This window comes from Salvelinus namaycush, chromosome 11 (assembly GCF_016432855.1).
Source record: "Salvelinus namaycush isolate Seneca chromosome 11, SaNama_1.0, whole genome shotgun sequence".
Classification (NCBI taxonomy): domain Eukaryota; kingdom Metazoa; phylum Chordata; class Actinopteri; order Salmoniformes; family Salmonidae; genus Salvelinus; species Salvelinus namaycush.
Window position 1 is genome coordinate 15,073,940 of NC_052317.1, and position 23,856 is coordinate 15,097,795.

At 44.5% G+C, this 23,856-nt stretch overlaps 1 protein-coding gene across 1 annotated transcript in view; it reads left to right on the top strand.

Annotated features, from left to right (window-relative positions):
- LOC120056305 (ephrin type-B receptor 1) overlaps positions 1-23,856 on the top strand; it is a 207,649-nt gene that overhangs the window by 122,627 nt on the left and 61,166 nt on the right. Inside the window, exons 5-6 of the mRNA XM_039004545.1 lie at positions 6,660-6,995; positions 22,123-22,247. Of these exons, the coding sequence (XP_038860473.1) occupies positions 6,660-6,995; positions 22,123-22,247 (461 nt within the window). The remainder of the gene's footprint in view (positions 1-6,659; positions 6,996-22,122; positions 22,248-23,856) is intronic.

A 23,856-nucleotide genomic window follows, 5' to 3' on the forward strand; every position in this document is an offset into this window, starting at 1 on the left:
TGATGGGAGTGGGCCCACTGTTGTTGATTCATTAGTTGGGGAGAAATGAGATACAGGGTGTTTCTCAATATGCATGCTAGCGCACTCTGAGCATGCAAATTGGAGCACGAAACGATCAGAGTATGAGTCCAAATTAACGTTTTCGAAATGGAGCACAGAGGACAGTTCTCAGATGAGTACTTCGTTTGTACACATTTCAAAGCATGCATCGACGCAAGCTTCAACTAAAATATTCCCAGGATTGTTGATGTAATATGACGCAACCATGGAAAAATGATTACTTGAAAATAATGGCTGCTGGTATTGAGCAGAAGCAAAAGAAAATGAACTCTGACTTCGGAATGAAAAGGTTCCCACTCACATCTCATATAAAAATGTTTTATTTTTGTATTAACCCATCCACCCGTCCTCCTGAATATATTTTTTGTTTTTTTACAGCTTTTCTGCTACATAAACTTACATTATACATACACTGTCACGTTCCTGACCTTATTTCCTTTATTTTGTCTTTGTTTAGTATGGTCAGGACGTGAGCTGGGTGGGCATTCTATGTTATGTGTTTCTATGTTGGGTTCTTTTCAATTAGCCTGATATGGTTCTCAATCAGGGGCAGGTGTTTTACGTTTCCTCTGATTGAGAACCATATTAAGGTAGGCTGTTCACACTGTTTGTTTGTGGGTGATTGTTCCTGTGTTAGTGTTTATGCCACACGGGACTGTTTCGTTTGTGAGTTTGTTCCTGTTCGTGCGTTCTTCGTTGTCTGTAAGTTCTCATGTTCAGGTCTGTTTCCGTCGTTTATTGTTTTGTAGTTTGTTAAGATTTTTTTTAGTGTTCGTCTTTCTTTAAATAAATCATTATGTCTTCATACCTCGCTGCATATTGGTCCGATCCTTGCTCCTCCTCAGACGAGGAGGAGAACGAACGTTACATACACGTTTTGCGTACACATTTTACATACATGGTACTTTTATATAAAGCAGTCACATAACAATAATACATTACCAAACAAAACTCTTTAATCCCAACCCTCAGCCATTCTCAGCCCATCCCACCTATCATCATAGACCACCCTCATTTGGTTTCCATGTGCCATATGTTTTTCAATTGTGCTGTGATGTTTTACATAATTTTTAATCTATCTAATCGTATATTATCCACAGATTGTGAGCTAAAGATGATAACCTTTCCTACGAATATTATTATATTATTTTTTGACTGACTATGGCTTTCCAAATCGCTCAACATCTCATATGTTGCCTGACTACAATATTTTATCTTGGTACGTTAATAAATACATACTGTGTTTACCTGCCTAGAATATCCACTGTAGTGTGCATAGACCTGCCTAGAATATCCACTGTAGTGTGCATAGACCTGCCTAGAATATCCACTGTAGTGTGCATCGACCTACCTAGAATATCCACTGTAGTGTGCATAGACCTGCCTAGAATATCCACTGTAGTGTGCATAGACTTGCCTAGAATATCCACTGTAGTGTGCATAGACCTACCTAGAATATCCACTGTAGTGTGCATAGACCTGCCTAGAATATCCACTGTAGTGTGCATAGACCTACCTAGAATATCCACTGTAGTGTGCATAGACCACAGGCTAACTGACAAAGAATTGGTAGCTAGCTAGGCACCCACGAAGAATTGGTAGCTAACGTTGGCCATCTACCTTTCATAACAACATTTGTTTTAGGTTGTTTTTCACATCTAAAACTATCTGGCTAGCTAGATTAATGCGATTCACATATAGCTAGCTGATAATTATGATAATTAAGTCACAAGGTTGCGTTTGCTTTATGTAATATATATTTTTTTGGTTTCTATTGGTCAAAGGTAATGCAGTAGCACAGGAGTGCGCAAATGTATGTGTTCTCCAACCTCTGGTCCTCAAAACAACGTACTCAAGAGAACGTCATCAAAGAAGGAACTCAGAGCATGAGTGTGTGGAGCACGGTAGTATGCATATTGAGAAACACCTATAGAGATGGAGGGGAGTAGGGGAGAAGTGTGCTGTGGGTTCACTGTGTGAAGAGGGAGGGAAATGGAGAAATTAAGTAGCAATGAGCCCTCACCATCCCCTCACCCCCCGCGGGACTCACCAAGCCGAGGCTCCACTTCAAACAACCTCCATCTCCCATTTCCTCTTCCACTAGGGAGGCCGTCAAACCCTCTGTCTCCCAGCACGAGGCCCATTCCCCTCGGCTATGCTACCCACCGTTGGAGGCCTTTGGAAAGGGGTCGCTCTGCACGGTGCTCCCCTCTCTCCACCACCCCCAGGCTTTCCCCAGCCTTCTCCCAGTTCCTGGACCCACAGGTCTCTCTCTGTGTGGGGGAGAGAGGCAGACTGACAGGCCGTTAATTGATGGGAGTCGGTGGGAGTGGGCCAGTGGAACTCTTGCTGATAAGTGAGATACAGGGATGGAGGGGAGTAAGGGAGAACTGTGCTGTGCCTCCACTGTGTGAAGAGGAAGGGAAATCGAGAAATTAAGTAGCATGGTTGAGTTCATGGAAAGAGAACCTCAACTCATAACTGAGGCCAAGCTTCCAGATGCTTCTTTGATCTCTGTCTGGACCTCAGGCCACAAATCCATAAACCTCCTAACATTCTGCACTCTAAGGACAGGCTGAGAGAGATGTTTTCTCAGGCAATTCTTATCTTCTTTTCAATCTTTCTCCTGTTCTCCTGTCCTCATTTTCACCATATCGCCTCCTAATTTCTCTCCCTCATGCCTTTTCTCATGTTTCGACTTGTCATGTTATTTTTTTGTCCATCTTCTCTCCTATCTTGCTCCTTCTCTTCCCATTTCTCCTTGCTCTTTTTCCTCCTTTCTCTCCTTTCCTCCAATTGTCATTCTCTCCCGCTCTCATCTTCTCCATCTCTCCTTTCCTTTTTCTCACCATCCCTCCTCTTCCTCCTTCTCTCCTCCTCTCCTTCTGCAGTGGTAGAGTAAGCAAGCTGCTGGTTCTGCCAGTAATGCACTAGTCAACAGAGATAAGCCAGTGTAATTGCCTGGCCTGGGCTAATCCCTCTGCCTGCACTGCTGCCTGCCGAGAGAGAGATGGTGCTGTGCTTTAGACCTCAACTCAAACGAACATTCAGTCTTCTCTAGCGATCTCTTTCACATCCTGTGCTCCTTGTTAGGCACTGATATTTGAGCTTTTGTAGATCAAGCAGACCAGCTCCCCTGTGTGTTAGACTTCTCCTGTTCTATCTAGTGCGGTGGGAGTCAGTAATATTTCTGAGGGAGACACTTTTGTTGAAACAACTTCGCTGGGCACACCGCCATACCAGGAATGTGGTCGGAGTCGCTAATAGCTCCAACTGTTCAAAAGCTAGAGCCAAATCTGTTGGATGTTTTTCTTTTCTTTCTCAAAGGTACGCTAGAAACCGCTCCGTTTGTCGCAAGCGCTAATAGCGGATGTCGACGGTTACCCACGGAGACCACATTTCTATGAACTAAGCGATGCATTCAGCTGACTGAAGGAAACAATTTGCGCAACACATTCGTTCATGTTATTGCTGCGAGCCCCATGCGTCTTGCGAGACAGGCAATGGCTATGGCTGAGCATTGATGTGACGTGATTGACATGATGGGTTTCTCAAGTGCAGATGTTCCTGACATGACCAAATTGATGGGTGGTGTGTAGTACTTGTGAGCGACATATGCTGTAGAAGAATTCAATTGGAGAATTAAGATGTATGTGCGTGTGAGCCATTCCGTTTAGTTCTCCCTCTGAAACAAAGCAGCCAGCACCAACCCGCCTTTCTTTTTCTCTTCCCCCAATTCCTTAGTCAGTCTGTGCTCCAGATCTCCACACAGGGAGTTGTAGTGAGTCCCTGAGGAGCTGTTTCCCATTGAAAAGACAAACAGCGTGAAGGAGGACCAGCAAAGCACTGCGATTGGCTTAGAGGGCCAGGCTGGGTAAACAATGTGGTGGGCTGTTTATATTTGGGGCGCTGAAGTGCTCTTGACATCAGCAGGCAGCCCAGGGGGCAAACAGGGGTCGTGGCCTTTCTGGTCCTCCAACAATATGTGGACTGTAGACATTACTCTCTATCCACCTGTTACATGGGATTCTCTATGCCTCATCAGTTAGTTGCCAATGGTGGGGATGAGTTTGACAGTAACACTATTGGGCATGCACGTGTACATACATACACACACACTCATGCATGCATAGACACACACACAAACACACCCTAACCCAACCCCACACAAACTGTCACAAACACTCCAATCATTCTAACACGTCACTAGGAGTAAACAAAACGCTTGATGATCGCGCAGTCTTCCTAATTGTGGCGTGTGAGATGTAAGCAACAATCAAGGCTGACTAGTGCGGCTAAATGAATGCCAGGGTAGGAGCTCGGTAAGTAATGAACTCGACAAATTAAATCCCATGGCAAATTAAAACAGCCAAGGGCAGCCATAATAGCCTGCAAATCACCGGTTAAGTGGCAGTCACATCGGATTTCTCCATCCGTCACTGCATAGGGAAATCTATACAGCTACCAACAGGGGCCCAGAGACGAGATGCACCGAGCCAAATTCACACCTCTCCTCTCACAGCCATTTTGTTTTGTTGTATACATACATGAAAACAGACCGCACACAAGCATGTGAATAATGTACATGCAAACAGATAGTGTGATTACATGTCATATGTATTTGTTCCATGAGAAGCCGTGTATTATGTAGTCTGACTGTCATATAACACATAGGCAGGGTCATTTATATCAGTTCTCACAGCAGTAGGTGTGTCATGGTGATTATATGGACTATATGTATATACATGTATAGTGTATGCCCTCTGTGTGTGTGTGATACCCATGGGACATATTGTAAGTGCAGCTGTTCTCTCCGTCTCTGCCCTATTTCTGCAAACACACACACTCTCTCCTCTCGTTCACTCTTTCTCATCTCACTATCTAGCACATCTCTCTCATTCTCTTAGGCTCCTGCCTCGTTCTATATCTCTCTCAATTCAATTCGATTCAAGGGGCTTTATTGGCATGGGAAACATATGGTAACATTGCCAAAGCAAGTGAAGTAGATAATATACAAAAGTGAAATAAACATTAACAAATCATCTCTCTCTCGCTCTCGTAGGCACACCCGATAGCGCCAATGAATATGGTGCTTGTTGGTCTGTTTTTTTGCATGGGGAAACATCCTAATTATGACTGACTTGCCTAGTTAAATAAAGGTTAATTCAAAAATACAAAATCAATTCGAAAAACATATATGTTACCTGTAAGTGGCTTTGGGTAAAACTGTGGGCTATCTAGAGGTGATGGATTCCATCCTCTTTCTGTCCTCTTTGTGGCAGACCATAATAACCACACTGTGGAGGTCACGTCCTCCCTGTCACTGACCCCTTAGTCGTCACCGTGGCGCAAAGCCGAGGTCGCCGCGGAAACACTGCCATTCCGTCACCTCTGTGTGTTCCGCTGCTTTGTCCAAGCGCCCCAGTGCTATCCCACGTGGCTTTGCAGGAACAATGATTTATTGTGGCTGTGTTGACAGAAGCAACTGCCTGCCCTCACCCCTCGGCGAAGGGAAACTAAGGGTTGTGTCCTAATACACTAATACAGCTTCCTTCTCTTGTTTCCTTTATTTTGAAATGCCTGCCCTCACCCTTCATGATGGGAAACTAAGGGCTGTGTCCTAATACGCTAATACAGCTTATTTCTCTTGTCTCCTTTATTTTCAACTGCCTTCCCTCAACCTCTCTGTAATGGGAAACTCAAGGGATGCGTCAGATCTATTCGGGTAATACGTTTTCACACACCTTTTTGTGTAGCCCATGTGCTTTAATAAGTCACATTGAATAACTTTAACGCGGATGATCACATATTTGTGATCATTGTTGAGTGGTCCCTGCAGCGTACGATCTCAAATATGTGACTGGAACAGAATGTATGATGCAACAAACGTGTCTAGACAGCATTGTTGTCTGAACAGCATCTAAACAGTGTTTTGTACTGATGGGAAACTTATGTTCCTCAATTTCACCTTTTATTGTAAAAGATAAATGCGAACTGTATCATCCAAACATAACACGGATAAACTCATTCCATAAACCATTCCCACTATAAGGCTGACCTGTACTGTGCTGGGTGTGATGTTTTCCATTCATATTGCCCTTTCCAGCATGGTTCCAGAAATGATGGTGGATGTGTTACCAGGCCAACCAAGTGCAGCTCAGCTTGGGTCGGTTCTGTGTGGCTTAGTAGTGTGAAAAGGGTATTACCTTGCCTATCCTATGAGGGGTCCAGGATTTGTGTTAGCTTACTATGGTTTACATTAAAACTACATTCTTAGCCAGGTCTCTCTTTGGAAATTTTGATTCTTTGAGATCTCAATGGGATCTCCTGGTTAAATAATCAAATCAAATCAAATGGTATTGGTCACATACACATGGTTAGCAGATGTTAATGTCAGTGTAGCGAAATGCTTGTGCTTCTAGTTCCGACAGTGCAGTAATATCTAACAAGTAATCTAACAAATTCACAAATAATGGTTGAATAGAATGCAATCCTTCTCATTGTGTTTGTCAATCTCAAGGCCTGTTGGCAAGAGATTCACTGAGATGTCAATGGGAAAACCTGGTTAAATAAAGGTTCCTCTCTGTGTCTGTTTGTAGGCGTTCCCTCGGGCCCGCGGAACGTGATATCCGTCGTGAACGAGACCTCAGTGATCCTGGAGTGGCACTCGCCTAGGGAGACAGGCGGTCGTGAGGACGTGGTCTACAACATTGTTTGTAAGAAGTGCCGGGCGGACCGCCGTACCTGTTCACACTGTGACGACAACGTGGAGTTTGTTCCGCGGCAGCTGGGCCTGACGGAAACCAGAGTGTTCATCAGTAACCTGTGGGCCCACACGCTCTACAGCTTCGAGATACAGGCCGTCAACGGGGTGACCAATAAGAGCCCCTACCCTGCCCAGCACGTGTCTATAGACATCACCACCAACCAGGCTGGTAAGAGAATAGTGTGTGTGTGTGTGTGGGGGGGGGGCAGGGATTGAGGGTTTCTCTGTGTGTGATGTGGAGTCTCACTGAGAGGAGATGGTCGGCATCATCATCGTTATCGTCATCTGTGTTCATGTACATTGTTGGCGTAGTTTACTGTACCTGTGTCTCCTTTCTAGTGTACGGTACAAAGAAACAATTTTGTATAGCGTTTCATTGATTGTTGATATCATAATTCATCCCACGTTGCTCAGCACTGGTAAACACAACATAATCTCTGCATTTCTGACTCCTGGCCTGTTGCTTCTCCTTTCACAATGTGAGCTGGAGAGAGGTCATTGTGCTAAACCATGAATAAGTGAGGGGGTGGCAGCTGACTCCAGCTGTACGAGAACTCACAAAGTGACATATTGAAACTGTCTCTCTTCTATCGTATTATCGCCCTATTTTCTCGTATGAAAGCAGAGGCCTGCTATATAATTGAGTGTGTTGAGGGATTGGGGGATTTTTCCCTTTGAAAACATGGTGAAGTTCAAAACCCCAACCCAAGACATGGCATGTTAGGATCTGTGGTGAGACCAGCACATCCCTCCCTTTGCCCTATTTCTGCACCCTTTGTAGTTCCCCAGTTTTATTTACACATCAAACCCTTTGAAACTTTAATTATTTGGGAAAATGCTGGTTTGCATTTTGCTCCAAGACAACATTACAGAATTGATTGCTTCTTAAGCTTCAGTAAAAAGCCTAAAGTAAATGAATCTATCTACGACAAACAGCAAATACGATTTTTATATAACGTCCTTTCTACTTGATATCCTGAAGGTTGAGACAGCGTTGAGCCAGTGTTGTGGCTTATCAGATATCTTTGCTGGTTATCTTTCTGGTCTTCTTTTCGAATAACTCGACTTGACTCGGCCTCTCCCTTCACGACTGACTGAGAACAGTCTATAAAGCCACAGCCTAAAACATTCATGCTGTATTGAACACATCCCTGAAGAAAAAAAAACTACCAAATACAATCCTGGGCGAAATAGCTGGAAGTTGTTTTTATAAGGCAGAACAGGGCCAGTATTCACAAAGTATCACAGAGAGTAGAAGTGTGATCAAGAATCAAGTCCCTCCTCTTATTCGTTTTGATTTAAAAGACGAAACTGATCTTATTTTCTGTGATTCTTGATGAATACTGGCCCATGCCAGTTTCTCTGCTGTTTGCTGTCTTGGCAGCAGTGCCGTAGCTGTTACAGAACAGGCAGTGAGACAAGACGGGTTTCGGTGTTTAGTACTACATAATGACCAAGCAGACAACTCTTCTGTCCAAGACATTAGCCCACGATTAGGGCAGCGTGAACCAAGCCAGAGAGTTGGACGGCAGCCTCCTCATCTCTCTCCTTCACCCTCTTTCTCTCCTTTTCTTATGTTGGAAGGCTCTTGCTCTCAAAGGCTCTCGAGTCTCTCCAAGTCCCGTGCGATTTTTCAATTTTTTCTCTCTCTCCTATTCGTCGTTTCTCTTGCATCCCTCCTTCCCTCCCTTCTATTTCTCTGGCCTTGTGATGGAATGTGAATTCAGCCACTGGAAATGACAGCTTTGGGATATTTTGTCTGCCTGGTCCTTTTCCTACAGTGTTCTTCATGCTCCTGTGGAGTTCCATCATGTACATAGTGACACTTATCAAGGGACCTCGAGCACAAAGTATTGACCAAGTGGAACATTTAAATGAGACTTGTTTCATTTTTCTGTGTTTGCTGTTATAAGAGACCTCAATAATGTCTGCCAAATATGTGGAGTGTATTTGTGTATGGAGTGTTGTTGTGTATTTGGTTTTTGAGTGGTCATTTTGTGTGTGTGTACCATGTTACAGTTTTGATTGTATACAGCGTCTTTTCTGGGATTTTCTGTGTTATAAACATTGGATATTTTTGGTACGTGTTACTCCACCGTAACAGCATGGTTGAAAGCAGAGCTATGGCGCTATGGAAATGTAAAAGTTGTGAACCCTCCAGTTTGTGGATTTTGCTGAGCGTAGGTGAATATGCTTTTTTTTAGCTACAGTGCATTCGGAAAGTATTCAGACCCCTTGCCTTTTTGCACATATTGTTACGGTACAGCCTTAGTCTAAAACGGATTAATAATATTCTTTGGGCTAGGTGTCCCTCTAGTGGGATAGAAGCCGACAACATCCGGTGAAATTGGAGGGCGCGCAATTCAAATAAATATTCGTAATATTAAACATTCCTGAACATACAAGTGTCTCATATAATTTAAAAGTTTAACTTCTTGTTAATCCAACTGCGTTGTCAGATTTCAAAAAGGCTTTACGGCGAAAGCATACCATGCGATTATCTGAGGACAGCACCCCACATCAACATATTTTTCAACCAGCCCAGGCTTCACAAAATCACAAATAGCGATTAAATAAATCACTTACCTTTGAAGATCTTCCTCTGTTTGCAATCCCAGGGGTCCCAGCTACAACATGAATGGTTGTTTTGTTCAATTAAATCCTTCTTTATATCCCAAAAAGTCAGTTTAGTTGGCGCCATTGATTTCAGTAATCCACTCGTTCAACATGCAGACAAAGGAGTCCAAAAAGCTACTAGTAAACTTCGTCCAAACAAGTCAATCGACGTTTCTATTTAATCTTCAGGTAGTCTAAAATGTAAATAAACTACACTGCTCAAAAAAATAAAGGGAACACTTAAACAACACAATGTAACTCCAAGTCAATCACACTTCTGTGAAATCAAACTGTCCACTTAGGAAGCAACACTGATTGACAATAAATTTCACATGCTGTTGTGCAAATGGAATAGACAAAGGGTGGAAATTATAGGCAATTAGCAAGACACCCCCAATAAAGGAGTGATTCTGCAGGTGGTGACCACAGACCACTTCTCAGTTCCTATGCTTCCTGGCTGATGTTTTGGTCACTTTTGAATGCTGGCGGTGCTCTCACTCTAGTGGTAGCATGAGACGGAGTCTACAACCCACACAAGTGGCTCAGGTAGTGCAGCTCATCCAGGATGGCACATCAATGCGAGCTGTGGCAAGAAGGTTTGCTGTGTCTGTCAGCGTAGTGTCCAGAGCATGGATGCGCTACCAGGAGACAGGCCAGTACATCAGGAGACGTGGAGGAGGCCGTAGGAGGGCAACAACCCAGCAGCAGGACCGCTACCTCCGCCTTTGTGCAAGGAGGAGCACTGCCAGAGCCCTGCAAAATGACCTCCAGCAGGCCACAAATGTGCACACAGAAGTGTGATTGACTTGGAGTTACATTGTGTTGTTTAAGTGTTCCCTTTATTTTTTTGAGCAGTGTATAATATTTCACATGGAAAGTACTATGTTCAATAGGAAAGGAAAATTCATATGCGCGCGCCTTCTCCCTCGCACGACTGATTTGGTCCAGGTGCTCTCCCAACAAAAACTCCAAATACTTGTTCGAATGAATAAACACTGTTGCCATCTAGTGGAAGTCATGGGAATTTCAATTTGGGTGACGGACATATGGGTTTCCAATAGGTTTCCATAATAAGAGCCTGGGAGCTGAAAAAACTAAATACTGGTCTGGATCTTCTTCGGGTTTTCGCCTTCCATATGAATTCTGTTATAGTCTCAGACATTATTTTAACAGTTTTAGAAACTTCAGAGTGTTTTCTATCCAATGCTATTATATGCATATCCTGGCTTCTGGGCCTGAGTAACAGGCAGTTTACTATGGGCACGTCAGTCAGGCGGAAATTCAGGATACTGCCCCCTAGCCCTAAGAAAAATCCTAATCAATCTACATACAATATCCCATAATGACAAAATGAAAACAGCTTTTTAGACATTTTTGCAAATAAAAAATGGAAATACCTATTTACATAAGTATTCAGACCCTTTGCTATGAGACTTGAGCTCAGGTTCATCCTGTTGTCATTGATCATCCTTGAGATCTTTCTACAACTTGATTGGAGTCCACCTCTGGTAAATTCAATTGATTGGACATGATTTGGAAAGACACACACCTGTCTATATCAGGTCCCATTATATGAGGTCCCACGATTAACAGTGCATGTCAGAGCAAAAACCAAGCCATGAGGTTGAAGGAATTGTCCGTAGAGCTCCGATACTGGATTATGTCGAGGCACAGGTCTGGGGAAGGGTACAAAACATGTCTGCAGCATTGAAGGTCCCCAAGAACACAGTGGCCTCTATCATTCTTAAATGGAAGAAGTTTGGAACCACCAAGACTCCAGCCAAACCGCCCGGCCAAACTGAGCAATCGGGGGAGCAGGGCTTTGGTCAGAGAGGTGACCAAGAACCTGGTGGTCATTCTGACAGAGGTCCAGAGTTCCTCTGTGCAGGTGGGAAAACCTTCCAGAAGGACATGCATCTCTGCAGCACTCCACAAATCAGGCCTTTATGGTAGAGTGGCCAGACGGAAGCCACTCATCAGTAAAAGGCACATGACAGCCAAAAGGCACCTAAAGGTCTCTGACCATGAAAAACAAGATTCTCTGGTCTGATGAAACCAAGATTGAACTCTTTGGCCTGAATGCCAAGCGTCTGGAGGAAATCTGGCACCATCCCTACGGTGAAGCATGGTGGTGGCAGCATCATGCTGTGGGGATGTTTTTCAGCGGCAGGGACTGTGAGACTAGTCAAGATCGGGGGAAAGAGGATCTGCAGAGAAGAATGGGAGAAACTCTCCAAATACAGGTGTGCCAAGCTTGTAGCGTCATACCCAAATAGACTCAAGTCTGTAATCGCTGTCAAAGGTGCTTCAACAAAGTAATGAGTAAAGGGTCTGAATACTTACTGTATGTAAATGTGATATTTCAGATTTTTATTTTTAATACATTTTCAAAAATGTCTGAGAATCTGCTTTTGCTTTGTCATTATAGGGTATTGTGTGTAGATTGATGAAGGGAGAATTTAAAAAAAATAAAAAAATAAATAGAATAAGACTGTAACGAAACAAAATGTGGAAAAAGTCAAGGGTTCTGAATACTTTCCGAATGCACTTTATCTAGAATTTTTTTAACCTACTAGACATTCTCAAACTATACAACCTCCCCATTCCTCGTTTCTGGAATCGAAACTCCAGTGTTTAATCGCAACAACCTCCAAGAAAATAACATCAGATAGTGAAGAAGGGAGCACTCTCTCTCTCTGGCTCATGGTCGTTTAAGTCGTGGTGGCTGACAGTGAAGTAAAGGGAAATTAGGAGGTAAATAGCTCTGATTATTAGGGTAGCCTAATGGCTTCTGACTGTCCCATGTTTGAATGGCTAAATATGCCCTACATGTCAGATAGATGTTGGGAAGCATTGTGTGATCCCGGGCTCTGGGTAAAAAGGTGACTGGGTGTAATTGGCTCTGCCCATGCCCAGCCCTAGGGGACTCTTTGTGGCTAGGTAATTGCGGCGCTGTTGCTTCTGACTTGAGGGGTTTCATAACAGGCAAGAAGGATATGGATGTGGATATGAACTTTCGTTGATGAGATGGATCGAAGGATCTGAGGATAATTTGGGGAGAAAACTTTGTTAAGGCAGTCTGAGAGTGGGAGTCTGGGGAAAGTTATTCTTAGCCACACTTACCATGTGCAAACTGGACTGAATGCCAAAAACAGTTAAAAAGGACACAAAGGTGTTGGCAATCTGTTCATCCTCTCAAAGTTCTCATTGGGCTCTCAAAACTGCAATATTCTTTGCTTTTCTGAAACATGGCTCTTGGACAAGATACCCCCCATGACTATCCAACTCGATGGATTCTCCATTCACCGGGAGGACAGGACAGTGGAGTCAGGAAATCGAGGGGGGATGGGTTTAGCTCTACACCAACTCCAACTGGTCTGCTATCTCCAGCGCTGTGGAAGTGTCAACTCTGTTCACCCATCTTGGAATACCTGATGGTCAAATGCAGACTCTTCTACCTCCCGATGGAGTTTTCAGCTGTTATCGTGACTGTTGTATACATTCCATGTCAGGATAATAAAAATAACAATCTGGCACTTAACGAACTATAAACAAGGCTATAAACAAGCAGGAAAACCTATATCCAGAGGCTGCTTTTCTGGTTTCCGGCGATTTTAATTCCGCGTCACTAAGGCACGTGATGCCCAACTTCCATCAACACGTCTCCAACGCCACTAGGGACAATAAAGTCCTACACCATTGTTATTCTACCCACAAGCAAGCATACAAGGCCATCTCCCTCGTCCGCCATTCGGTAAATCGGATCATGACTCCATATTTTTTCTTTCTGTTTACAAGCAGAAACTCATTATCAAATATCATGCTACAGGACTGCTTTGCCAGCGCTGATTGGAATATGTTTTGAGACTCCGCCGATAACATTGACGAGTTAACCACCTCCGTCACCGGCTTCATTAGAAAATGTATCGGCGATGTTGTCTCCAGGGTGAGGGTTCGCTGCTTCCCCAATCAAAAACCCTGGATTAACACCAAGGTTGGAGCTAAACTAAAGGAAAGGGCTACCGCACACAGAGCCATCGTAGACAACCCTGGGGCTACGGCCGAAGCCAGGAATAATTCCTGCTATGACATCCGCAGAGTCATCAAACGAGCAAAAGGACAATATAGGAATAAGGTGGAATCATACTACACAGGCTCTGACACACACCGTATGTGGCAGGGGATACAGTCCATTACAAAGGAAGACCCAACTGTGATCTGCCTAACAATGCCTCTCTACCAGACGAACTTAAATGCATTTAATGCACGTTTTGACAACAACAACATCGTGCCGGGTGTGAGGGCCGTCACCGACCCAGATGATTTGGTGACCTCACTTTCAGAGGCCGACATGAAAAAAGTGTTTAATCAGGTCAACACCTGCAAGGCCGCGGGGCCCAACGGTATTCCAGGGCGAGTTCTCAGAGCATGCTGTCAGGCATATTCAATCTGCATACCGCTCCAACAGATCCATAGATGAAGCAATCTCAATTGCTCTGCACACTGCCCTCATTTACCTAGATAAGAGGAATACCTATGTGAGAATGCTGTTCATTGACTACAGCTTAGCGTTTAACACCATTGTCCACTCCAACCTCGTCACCAAGCTTTGGACTGGGTCTGGACACCTCCCTCTGCAACTGGATCCTGGACTTCCTGACGGGCCAACCCCAGGTGGTGAGGGTAGGCAACATCAACTTCTCCGCACAGACCCTCAACACAGGGGCCCCACAGGGGTGTGTGCTTAGTACCCTCCTCTACTCCCTGTTCAACCACGACTGCATGGCCACGCACGACTCCAACACCATCATCAAGTTTGCTGACGACACATTGTGGTAGGCCTGATTACCGGTACTGATGAGTCAGCTTACAGGGAGGAGGTCAGTGACCTGGCAGTGTGGTGCCAGAACAACAACCTCTCCCTCAACGTCAGTAAGACCAAGGACCTGATCGTGGACTACAGGAAACAGGGGGACACCATGGAACGTGAAGCTCTCGACCCGCGAGCACTCCCCCATCCACATCGACAGGGACGCAGTGGAGCAGGTCGAGAGCTTCAAGTTCCTTGGTGTCCAAATCACTAAAGACCTAAAATGGTCCAAACAGCACATCTTCTCCCTCAGGAGATTGAAAAAGTTTGTGGGCCCTCAAATCCTCAAAAAGTTCTACAGCTGTGCCATTGAGAGCATTTTGACAGGCTGCATCACTGCCTGGTATGTCAATAGCACCACCCTCGATTGCATGGTGCTGCCTAGGGTGGTGCGGACAGCCCAGTACATCACTGGGGTCAAGCTCCCTGCCATCCAGGACATCTACTGTATATCAGGAGGTGTGGTAGGAAGACCCAGAAAATCGTTAAAGACTCCAACCACCCAAGCCAAAGAATATTCTCTCTGCTTCCACACGGCAAACGATACCAGTGCATCAAGTCTGGCACCAACAGGCTCTTGAACAGCTTCTATACCCAAGCAACAAAATAGCTGCACGTACTATCTGAGTTAACCTTGTATCCTCATTGACCTTTTTATTTTTTATTTTTGTCTCTATGCACACTTACAGGGCCCTAGATACTCATACACACACTCCATCTGCTCACTCACACATAATATGCACATACAGTACCAGTCAAAAGTTTGGACACACCTACTCATTAATGGGTTTTTCTTTATTTTTACTATTTTCTACATTGTAGAATAACAGTAAAGACATCCTTTTTCGGCATTCTCTCAACCAGCTTCACCTTGAATGCTTTTCCAACAGTCTTGAAGGAGTTCCCACATATGCTGAGCACTTGTTGGCTGCTTTTCCTTCACTCTGCGGTCCAACTCATCCCAAACCATCTCAATTGGTTTGAGGTCGGGTGATTGTGGTGGCCAGGTCATCTGATGCAGCACTCCATCACTCTCCTTCTTGGTCAAATAGCCCTTACACAGCCAGGAAGTGTGTTTTGGGTCACTGTCCAGTTGAAAAATAAATGATAGTCCCACTAAGCACAAACCAGATGGGATGGCGTATCGCTGCAGAATGCTGTGGTAGCCATGCCTGTTAAGTGTGCCTTGAATGCTAAATAAATCACAGACAGTGTCATCAGCAAAGCACCCACACACCATCACACCTCCTCCGCCATGCTTCATGGTGGGAACCACACATGCAGAGATCATCCGTTCACCTACTCTGCGTCTCACAAAGACACAGCGGTTGGAACCAAACATCTCAAATTTGGACTCATCAGACCAATGGACAGATTTCCACTCGTCTAATGTCCATTGCTCGTGTTTCTTGGCCCAAGCAAGTCTCTTCTTATTATTGGTGTCCTTTAGTAGTGGTTTCTTTGCAGCAATTCGACCATGAAGGCCTGATTCATGCAGTCTCCTCTGAATAGTTGATGTTGAGATGTGTCTGTTACTTGAACTCTGTGAAGCATTTATTTGGGCTGCAATCTGAGGTGCAGTTAACTCTAATGAACTTATCCTCTGTAGCAGAGGTAACTCTGGGTCTTCCTTTCCTGTGACGGTCCTCATGAGAGACAGTTTCATCATAGCGCTTGATGGTTTTTGCGACTGCACTTGAAGAAACTTTCAAAGTTCTTGAAATTTTCCAGATTGACTGACCTACATGTCAGTAATGATGGCCTGTCATTTCTCTTTGCTTATTTGAGCTGTTCCTGACATAATATGGAATTGATCTTGGCTATCTTCTGTTTTTCACCCCTACCTTGTCACAACAGAACTGTTTGGCTCAAACACATTAAAGAAGTAAAGAAATTCCACAAATGAACTTTTAACAAGGCACACCTGTTAATTGAAATGCATTCCAGGTGACCACCTGGAGAGAATGCCAAGAGTGTGCAAAGCTGTCATCAAGGCAAAGGGTGGCAACTTTGAATATTTCAAATTCTTTAACACTTTTTGGTTACTGTTATTTCAAAGTTTTGATGTCTTCACTATTATTCTACAATGTAGAAAATAGTCAAAATAGAGAAAAACCCCGGAATGAGTAGGTGTGTCCCAACTTTTTACTGCTACTGTACATTTATACTAACTCTACACACACGCTCACCCACTCACATACAAGGTGCTGCTACTCTGTTTATTTTATATCCTGTTGCCTAGTCACCTTACCCCCGTACATACTATATCTACTGTACCTCTGTCACTCCAGTATCCCTGCACACTGTAAATATGGTATTGGAACTGACCCTGTATATAGTATACTTACTTACTATGTTCTTCATATTCTACTTATTTATTCTACTTATTATTCTACTACTTATTTAATTCTACTTATTTCTCATGTGTTTTTTTCTAGTATTGCATTGTTATTGATTATGGAATTGTTGGGTTTTGAGTTGGCAAGAATGGCATTTCACTGTACTTGTGCATGTGACATTAGAACTTGAAACTTGTGTTTTATACGGAAGATTGTAACATCGGCGGAGAAATTGAGGAGCGGTAGGGCGGAAGACGAGAGCGAGCGGGGCAACGTACAACGTGTTAGAGAGTTGGAGACGAGGTGTGTAGAAGAGAGACGGAGAGAGAGTTAGACGAAAGAAGGATATAGGGGGAGCGATTGGTAGAGGAGAGGAGGACAGTCCGTGAGATGCAGAGATGATTCCTGTGGGAATCAGTGCAGAGGTCATTAAACTGTCCTAGGTCCCTGTGTGTGTCTGGAATGAAAGTCTGATCAATACTCTGATTCACAGCCTGCACTAAACTGGACACACACACACACACACACACACACACTTCTCAGGTTATTTACTACCCTCTCTCTACAGCCCTGGTTTGGTCATCTTGATCTCTGTATAGTCAAAAGCTGCCATCTCCCATTTTATGTCTTTTTGGGGAACATTATGCTTTAATTCACTTAGGAGCACACCGTGTGCAGACCTGAGGGTTGTGTGGTAAATGTTAAATGTCCATTAAGATAGGTTAATGCATACTAGGGTCATTACAGTCAAGAACCAGACGATGTTTAAAAACCTTCAGAAAATGTAGGAAATTAGGTAACACAATGTCCTCAACAGTCTCCTTCTCTCCCGCCAACCCTCCATCCCTCCATCCAGGACACTTAACCTATGAACAGCTGAATGACACCTCTCAGAGAGGGACTTTTCTTCCCTCTTTTGCTGCTTTTCACTGCCTATCTTTTTCTCCTGACTTGCACAACTCTGTAACCTGAGGCAAGTTCAACAAGGCTTTTGTTTGCGGCGAACATGTTGCCAGAGTAAGAATTTCAGTTGAACGATTTGAATGAACATTCCAAAATGTTACGGTGAAACATCAAACATTTAGTTTTTGTAAGGGTTACTGTCTCTTTTTAGCGACAATATTCAAAATGAACATGACTTCCTCCTAAATATAGTAGAATGTCTACATGGCTACTTGATTATTTTTAGCGGCAGTTTAGATCTGAAACAGACACTTACGTTCTCAGACTTTTAGCTAGTGTTAGTGAACGGTAGCGGGCTAACACACAAAAAATGAATATGTTAGCTTATGTTAGCCAAAGTTCGCAAGCTATTTCCCTTGTTGAACGCACCTCTAGATTCTGTGCCAACTGCCAAACCAGTCACCAACCTGAGAAACCCTCTTATCTAAACACTCCTCCTCCCATTCCATTCTACTTCTCTGCAACTGTTTTTAGAAGTACTCCCAAAATCCAAACATCTCCATCTAGTCCATCTTGCAGCCTTCTTTGGGCATGTGGAAACCGGCGAAACCCCAACTTCATGAAAACAGTCTGCGGCTCAGCGGGATTCTAGATACAAAGAGATAGAAGTAGTCAGAGCCAAATCCAAACAACCAAAACATACCAAAGGGATTTGAGCCTTTGACATGACTAAAACCAGAGGGATGTGAGGCATGTTTGGATCCCTACTCATTATGTTTTGTGTTTACAAGCTTTGAATGCCTTGAGTGTTTCCATGTGTTGTTGGTGTACATGGGTTGGTTTAGAGTAGGAACAGATGAAGACACAATCATAGGTTACTGTAAAAAAATACAAATGAAAATGCATTATCCCTTGTATGTATTGAATAGATTGCTCATTCATTTCTTCGTTCTATTATTAGTACGTCCATTGGTTATTTCATCCATCCATTCATTAATTCATTCTTTCTTTCAGTCAGTCAGTCAGTCAATAAATAATTGGAGTATGATAGTGTGCAACTTTCTTAATTATTTTTTACATGGGTTGTTGCTTTTCTCACTGCCTCAATTCACAGAACTTGACTGACTATAAGAGGGCAGAGAGGAGCTGGTTGTCCAACCATTTCATCATCCTCTTAAGGGCTGGCTCAGGTTGTCATTCTGCTTCATTTAATGCCAGTTTATCATACATGTTGTAGCTTGTCCCTTGAATCCAGAAACTGGCAGCTAGCTGCAGGCGATCGGAGGAGAATGGCTCTGAATGCTACTGAACTCCTCAAACCTTAAAATGTCTTCATCTAGTGTCTGAAGTACAACAGAGAAAGAGGAATCGCGTAAACCAAAAGACTAGTTGCCTTCCTTCATTACTTTCAGTCTTTGCCACTAAATCTCTCCTCTGGCCACAGTAAAATATGTGATTGTGAGAAGGTTCTAAGCAAACCCACCACACTTAAAGACAATCCCGTGCTCTAGGTAACTCTAGAAATTCCAGGACTTGACGCTTTCAAAAAGGCACCAAGAATGCCCGTTTTACATCTACAGTACATTTCAACAGTGGTGTCACCAATGGCATCACTGGAGTGATTTTTAAAAAATGGCTAAATGGTTCCCTGAAAGAAACTCATAGAAACAGAACACAGAAAGGGACAGGACAGAATAGAATAGAACAGAACAGATCAGAACAGATCAGAACAGCACAGAGCAAAGCAGAACTGCCACATCCCTATGATCTGTGAGAGGGGTCCATTACCATGTAGTCACGACAGAGCAGCCCCTCTGAGCTATTGCTAATGGGGAGGCAGTGGTTAACCAGCATGCCTAGGAGGGAGAGAAAGTGAGAGAGGGAGAGCAAGAGACTGTGAGACTGTGGTGAGACTGTGGTGCTGTCTCAGTCTTAAAGGAAAAACCAGAATTAGATTGTTCTATGTGATGAAATGGGCCTTGGGCCTTTGGTCATCTTACCAATTATCAGGACTTTTCCGACCAATCGTCAAACTGGGAATCAGTCAAGCACATCAGAAGCGTCCAGCTGGGAATTGAGGGATGAAAGCCCTGTGGAATTTGGATCGCGGAATGTGAAATGTATTAAGCTTATCCCGGGAAAATCACAATGAGGGAGTTGATGCAGAGGGAGAATGGGAACAGGTCACCCAAAACTATTCAAGTTATGTTCTGGGGGTTTGGTGAAAATGAATGAGCTTTCGTTCCCTTTTGTAAAAGATGTGAAATGGTTCTGTGCTATAGTGTGTAGGTATAGACTCGTAAGATGTGTAATGGCTCTGTGCTATAGTGTGTAGGTATAGACTCGTAAGATGTGTAATGGCTCTGTGTTATAGTGTGTAGGTATAGACTCGTAAGATGTGTAATGGCTCTGTGCTATAGTGTGTAGGTATAGACTCGTAAGATGTGTAATGGCTCTGTGCTATAGTGTGTAGGTATAGACTCGTAAGATGTGTAATGTGATGGTCTTGTGTTAGAGTAGCAGTTTGCAGATAAAAAAAACCTCTCTCTCTCTCTCTCTCTCTCTCTCTCTCTCGCTAGCAGCACTGAGAGGCTTGACATTGATTAATGCTAAGCCGAGTGCTGCATTAAAAGCTGGGGACAGCCAGTTGGGCCAGATAAAAGTGGAACAGAGGAGCGAGGGAAGGGTGGAGGGATGGGTGGAGGAGAGAAGTGCAGGGCACAGCCACCAATCACTGTCAGCGCTGGTGTCCCCTGGTAAAGGTGGGGACGGCATGGCTTCAGCGGGCCTGACCCTTGACCTCCAGCCAGGTACAGACGCAGCAGTACTGATAGAAACACAGGCTCATTACATACAGGGCACTAACACACATCTGTGTTCGCAAACACACACACACCCACACACAGGCCTTTAGAAACGAGGACTTGGCAAATGTTTTATCCATGACTTGCAGAAGTGCCACTATTATTTAATTGGGACTTTTAGGCAATCATTGAGACGTGATGTGAAACTATGTAGAATCACAAATGCCTGCCTGGTTTTAATATAATTGGCCAAACTGTGTCTGTCTGGCTAGATACAGTCTGGGTCTTAGTCTGCGTCTCAAATGGCACACTATTTCCTATAGAATGTACTATTTTCTATCAGAGCCTATGGGCCGTGGTCAACAGTAGTGCATGTAGGGAATAGGGAGCTCTTTTGGACTCACCCTTAGTCTGTTCTGGAACACACACTCCCCTCCGCTACCCCCTTTCTACTGTAAGCTCAGAATGCAGGGAAGGCAGCAGCAGCATTGGTGCCTACTGGGGCTGCCAGGGCCGGTAATTGATAATGCGGCCCAGCAGAGCTCTGTGCACTGGAGCGTTAGGCAGCCAGAGAGGAGCGAGGAGGCTTATCCACACCAAGTTGAGGCCTGGATAGGATGAGAGTGCGTGGGCTGGAACGATAGAGGGAAGCAGGTGGGGTGGAGGTGAGTGTCTGGGGGTTACTTGGGGATTTTGGGAGCTGAAATGTGAAGAAAGTCCGGTGTGTTTTAGGAAAGTCTGCATGTGTTTATGTGTTTGGGAGGCAGGGGCAGAGTAGTGTGGGTGGTAGAATGTGCATAGTAGTGTGGGTGGTAGAATGTGCATAGTAGTGTGGGTGGTAGAATGTGCATAGTAGTGTGGGTGGTAGAATGTGCATAGTAGTGTGGGTGGTAGAATGTGCATAGTAGTGTGGGTGGTTTTCAACAAAAGTAAATGCGTGTAGACATATCTGTGTGTGTGTCTATCAGTAGTTTTAAGGGTCATAATACATGAGCCTCCATCTCCCAGACTTCCACATCTCTGGAATGAATACTGTAAAAGATAAGCAAAGAGAGATTCCCTTCCCATATACTGGGGGGTAATGTATTATTCTATATACTGGGGGGTAATGTATTATTCCCGGTCAATCACTGCTAAACGCTGGCCTTTGCCGCTCGCCGTCTCCGCCCCACCCACCCCTTGCCAGCCTAGGAAGACAGGAACGAGGAATGATGATAGAGGGATGATAGCGCGGAGGACAAAAACGAAGGAATGAACTGGAAATTGCTGGGGTGTTGGGTTAATTCACAGCCCATATGTGTGTGCTCAGGTGTGCTGTGTCTGAATGAAAGAGAGAGCAGAGTGGGAGAGCAGAGTGGGAGAGCAGAGGAGAATAGGCCCACACTGTGCACCCAGGCCGAAAGCATCACAAAGAGATGGGATGGAGTTTTCTTCCAATGGGCAGTTTCTAGGTCTTTCTGCCTCATTAGGTAGTGCTTTTATTCAGACCCAGCGCAGATTGTTGCCTTGTTGTGTTGGAGACGGACACAGAGAGAGAGAAATGGGGATTTTGAAGAGTGAGGACGTTTTAAAAGATGTGCTAGCTGCTCCACGACAGCTCTGACTGATGATTCTTACCGGCATGACTTTTGTCTGCGAATTTTGAATGTGTTACATTGTGTTTTTAGTAGCTTTCAATGCTACTTTCTTGCATCGTTCAGGCTATTACAAGGCACAGAGGCAATTTTGTTAATCTCAGTTTCACTTCCTGTTTCCTGTTTGCAGCCCCATCCATCGTACCCATCATGCACCAGGTGAGCTCCACCATGAAGAGCTTCACATTGTCATGGCCACAGCCTGAACAGCCCAACGGAATCATCCTGGACTATGAGCTACGCTTCTACGAGAAGGTAGGCTGGGTGTGCGTGGGTGTGTGTCTGCGTGTGTGTGTGTGTATAAGCGCACGTCTGCTCAAGAGCATGTTCATCTGCGTACACAATGTGTGTGTGTGTGTGTGTGTGTGTGTGTGTGTGTGTGTGTGTGTGTGTGTGTGTGTGTGTGTGTGTGTGTGTGTGTGTGTGTGTGTGTGTGTGTGTGTGTGTGTATCTGTGCATTTATCGATTTAAAAGAAACCCAACAGAAGTTTCTCTTGTGTTCCGAAGCGAAACCCCCAAACTCCCTTGGCTGATGATATGTCATCTCAGTTCCACCTCCAGTCCATCTCTCCTTCCCCCTGCTGTTTGGTTACCCTGCCTTCCCCGTCTGATGCAGTGAATACCTTGACATCCCCCCTCCCCTCACCAGTCCTACTGCGGTAATGCTATGCGCCTGGTGGGGCTAGCATCGACCCGTCTGCTACCATCTACTCCTACACAGTGGAACCTTCTTTAATAACCTATGAGAGCTGCCCAGAGTATTTACAGAACAGGCCTTATTGACCTATAGGCTTTTCCAAAGGCCTCGGTCTACAGGAATAATGAAATAGAGCCCAGAATAGACTAGAGCCTAGAGGACACTTAAGGTGGTCCATAGTTTGGTGGGTTGGCTGGATGCAGGTTTTAGCCTTTGAAATGTGTTCATTGGTGTTACATTTGTTAGATAAAATATTTGTATCTGTATGTTGAGGGTTATCAAAGCAGATAGAATCCATATACACTGCTCAAAAAAATAAAGGGAACACTAAAATAACACATCCTAGATCTGAATGAATGAAACATTCTTATTAAATACTTTTTCTTTACATAGTTGAATGTGCTGACTACAAAATCACACAAAAATTATCAATGGAAATCAAATTTATCAACCCATGGAGGTCTGGATTTGGAGTCACACTCAAAATTAAAGTGGAAAACCACACTACAGGCTGATCCAACTTTGATGTAATGTCCTTAAAACAAGTCAAGATGAGGCTCAGTAGTGTGTGTGGCCTCCACGTGCCTGTATGACCTCCCTACAACGCCTGGGCATGCTCCTGATGAGGTGGCGGATGGTCTCCTGAGGGATCTCCTCCCAGACCTGGACTAAAGCATCCGCCAACTCCTGGACAGTCTGTGGTGCAACGTGGCGTTGGTGGATGGAGCGAGTCATGTTGTCCCAGATGTGCTCAATTGGATTCAGGTCTGGGGAACGGGCGGGCCAGTCCATAGCATCAATGCCTTCCTCTTGCAGGAACTGCTGACACACTCCAGCCACATGAGGTCTAGCATTGTCTTAAATTAGAAAGAACCCAGGGCCAACCGCACCAGCATATGGTCTCACAAGGGGTCTGAGGATCTCATCTCGGTACCTAATGGCAGTCAGGCTACCTCTGGCGAGCACATGGAGGGCTGTGCGGCCCCCCAAAGAAATGCCACCCCACACCATGACTGACCCACCGCAAACCGGTCATGCTGGAGGATGTTGCAGGCAGCAGAACGTTCTCCACGGCGTCTCCAGACTCTGTCACGTCTGTCACATGTGCGTGTGAACCTGCTTTCATCTGTGAAGAGCACAGGGTGCCAGTGGCGAATTTGCCAATCT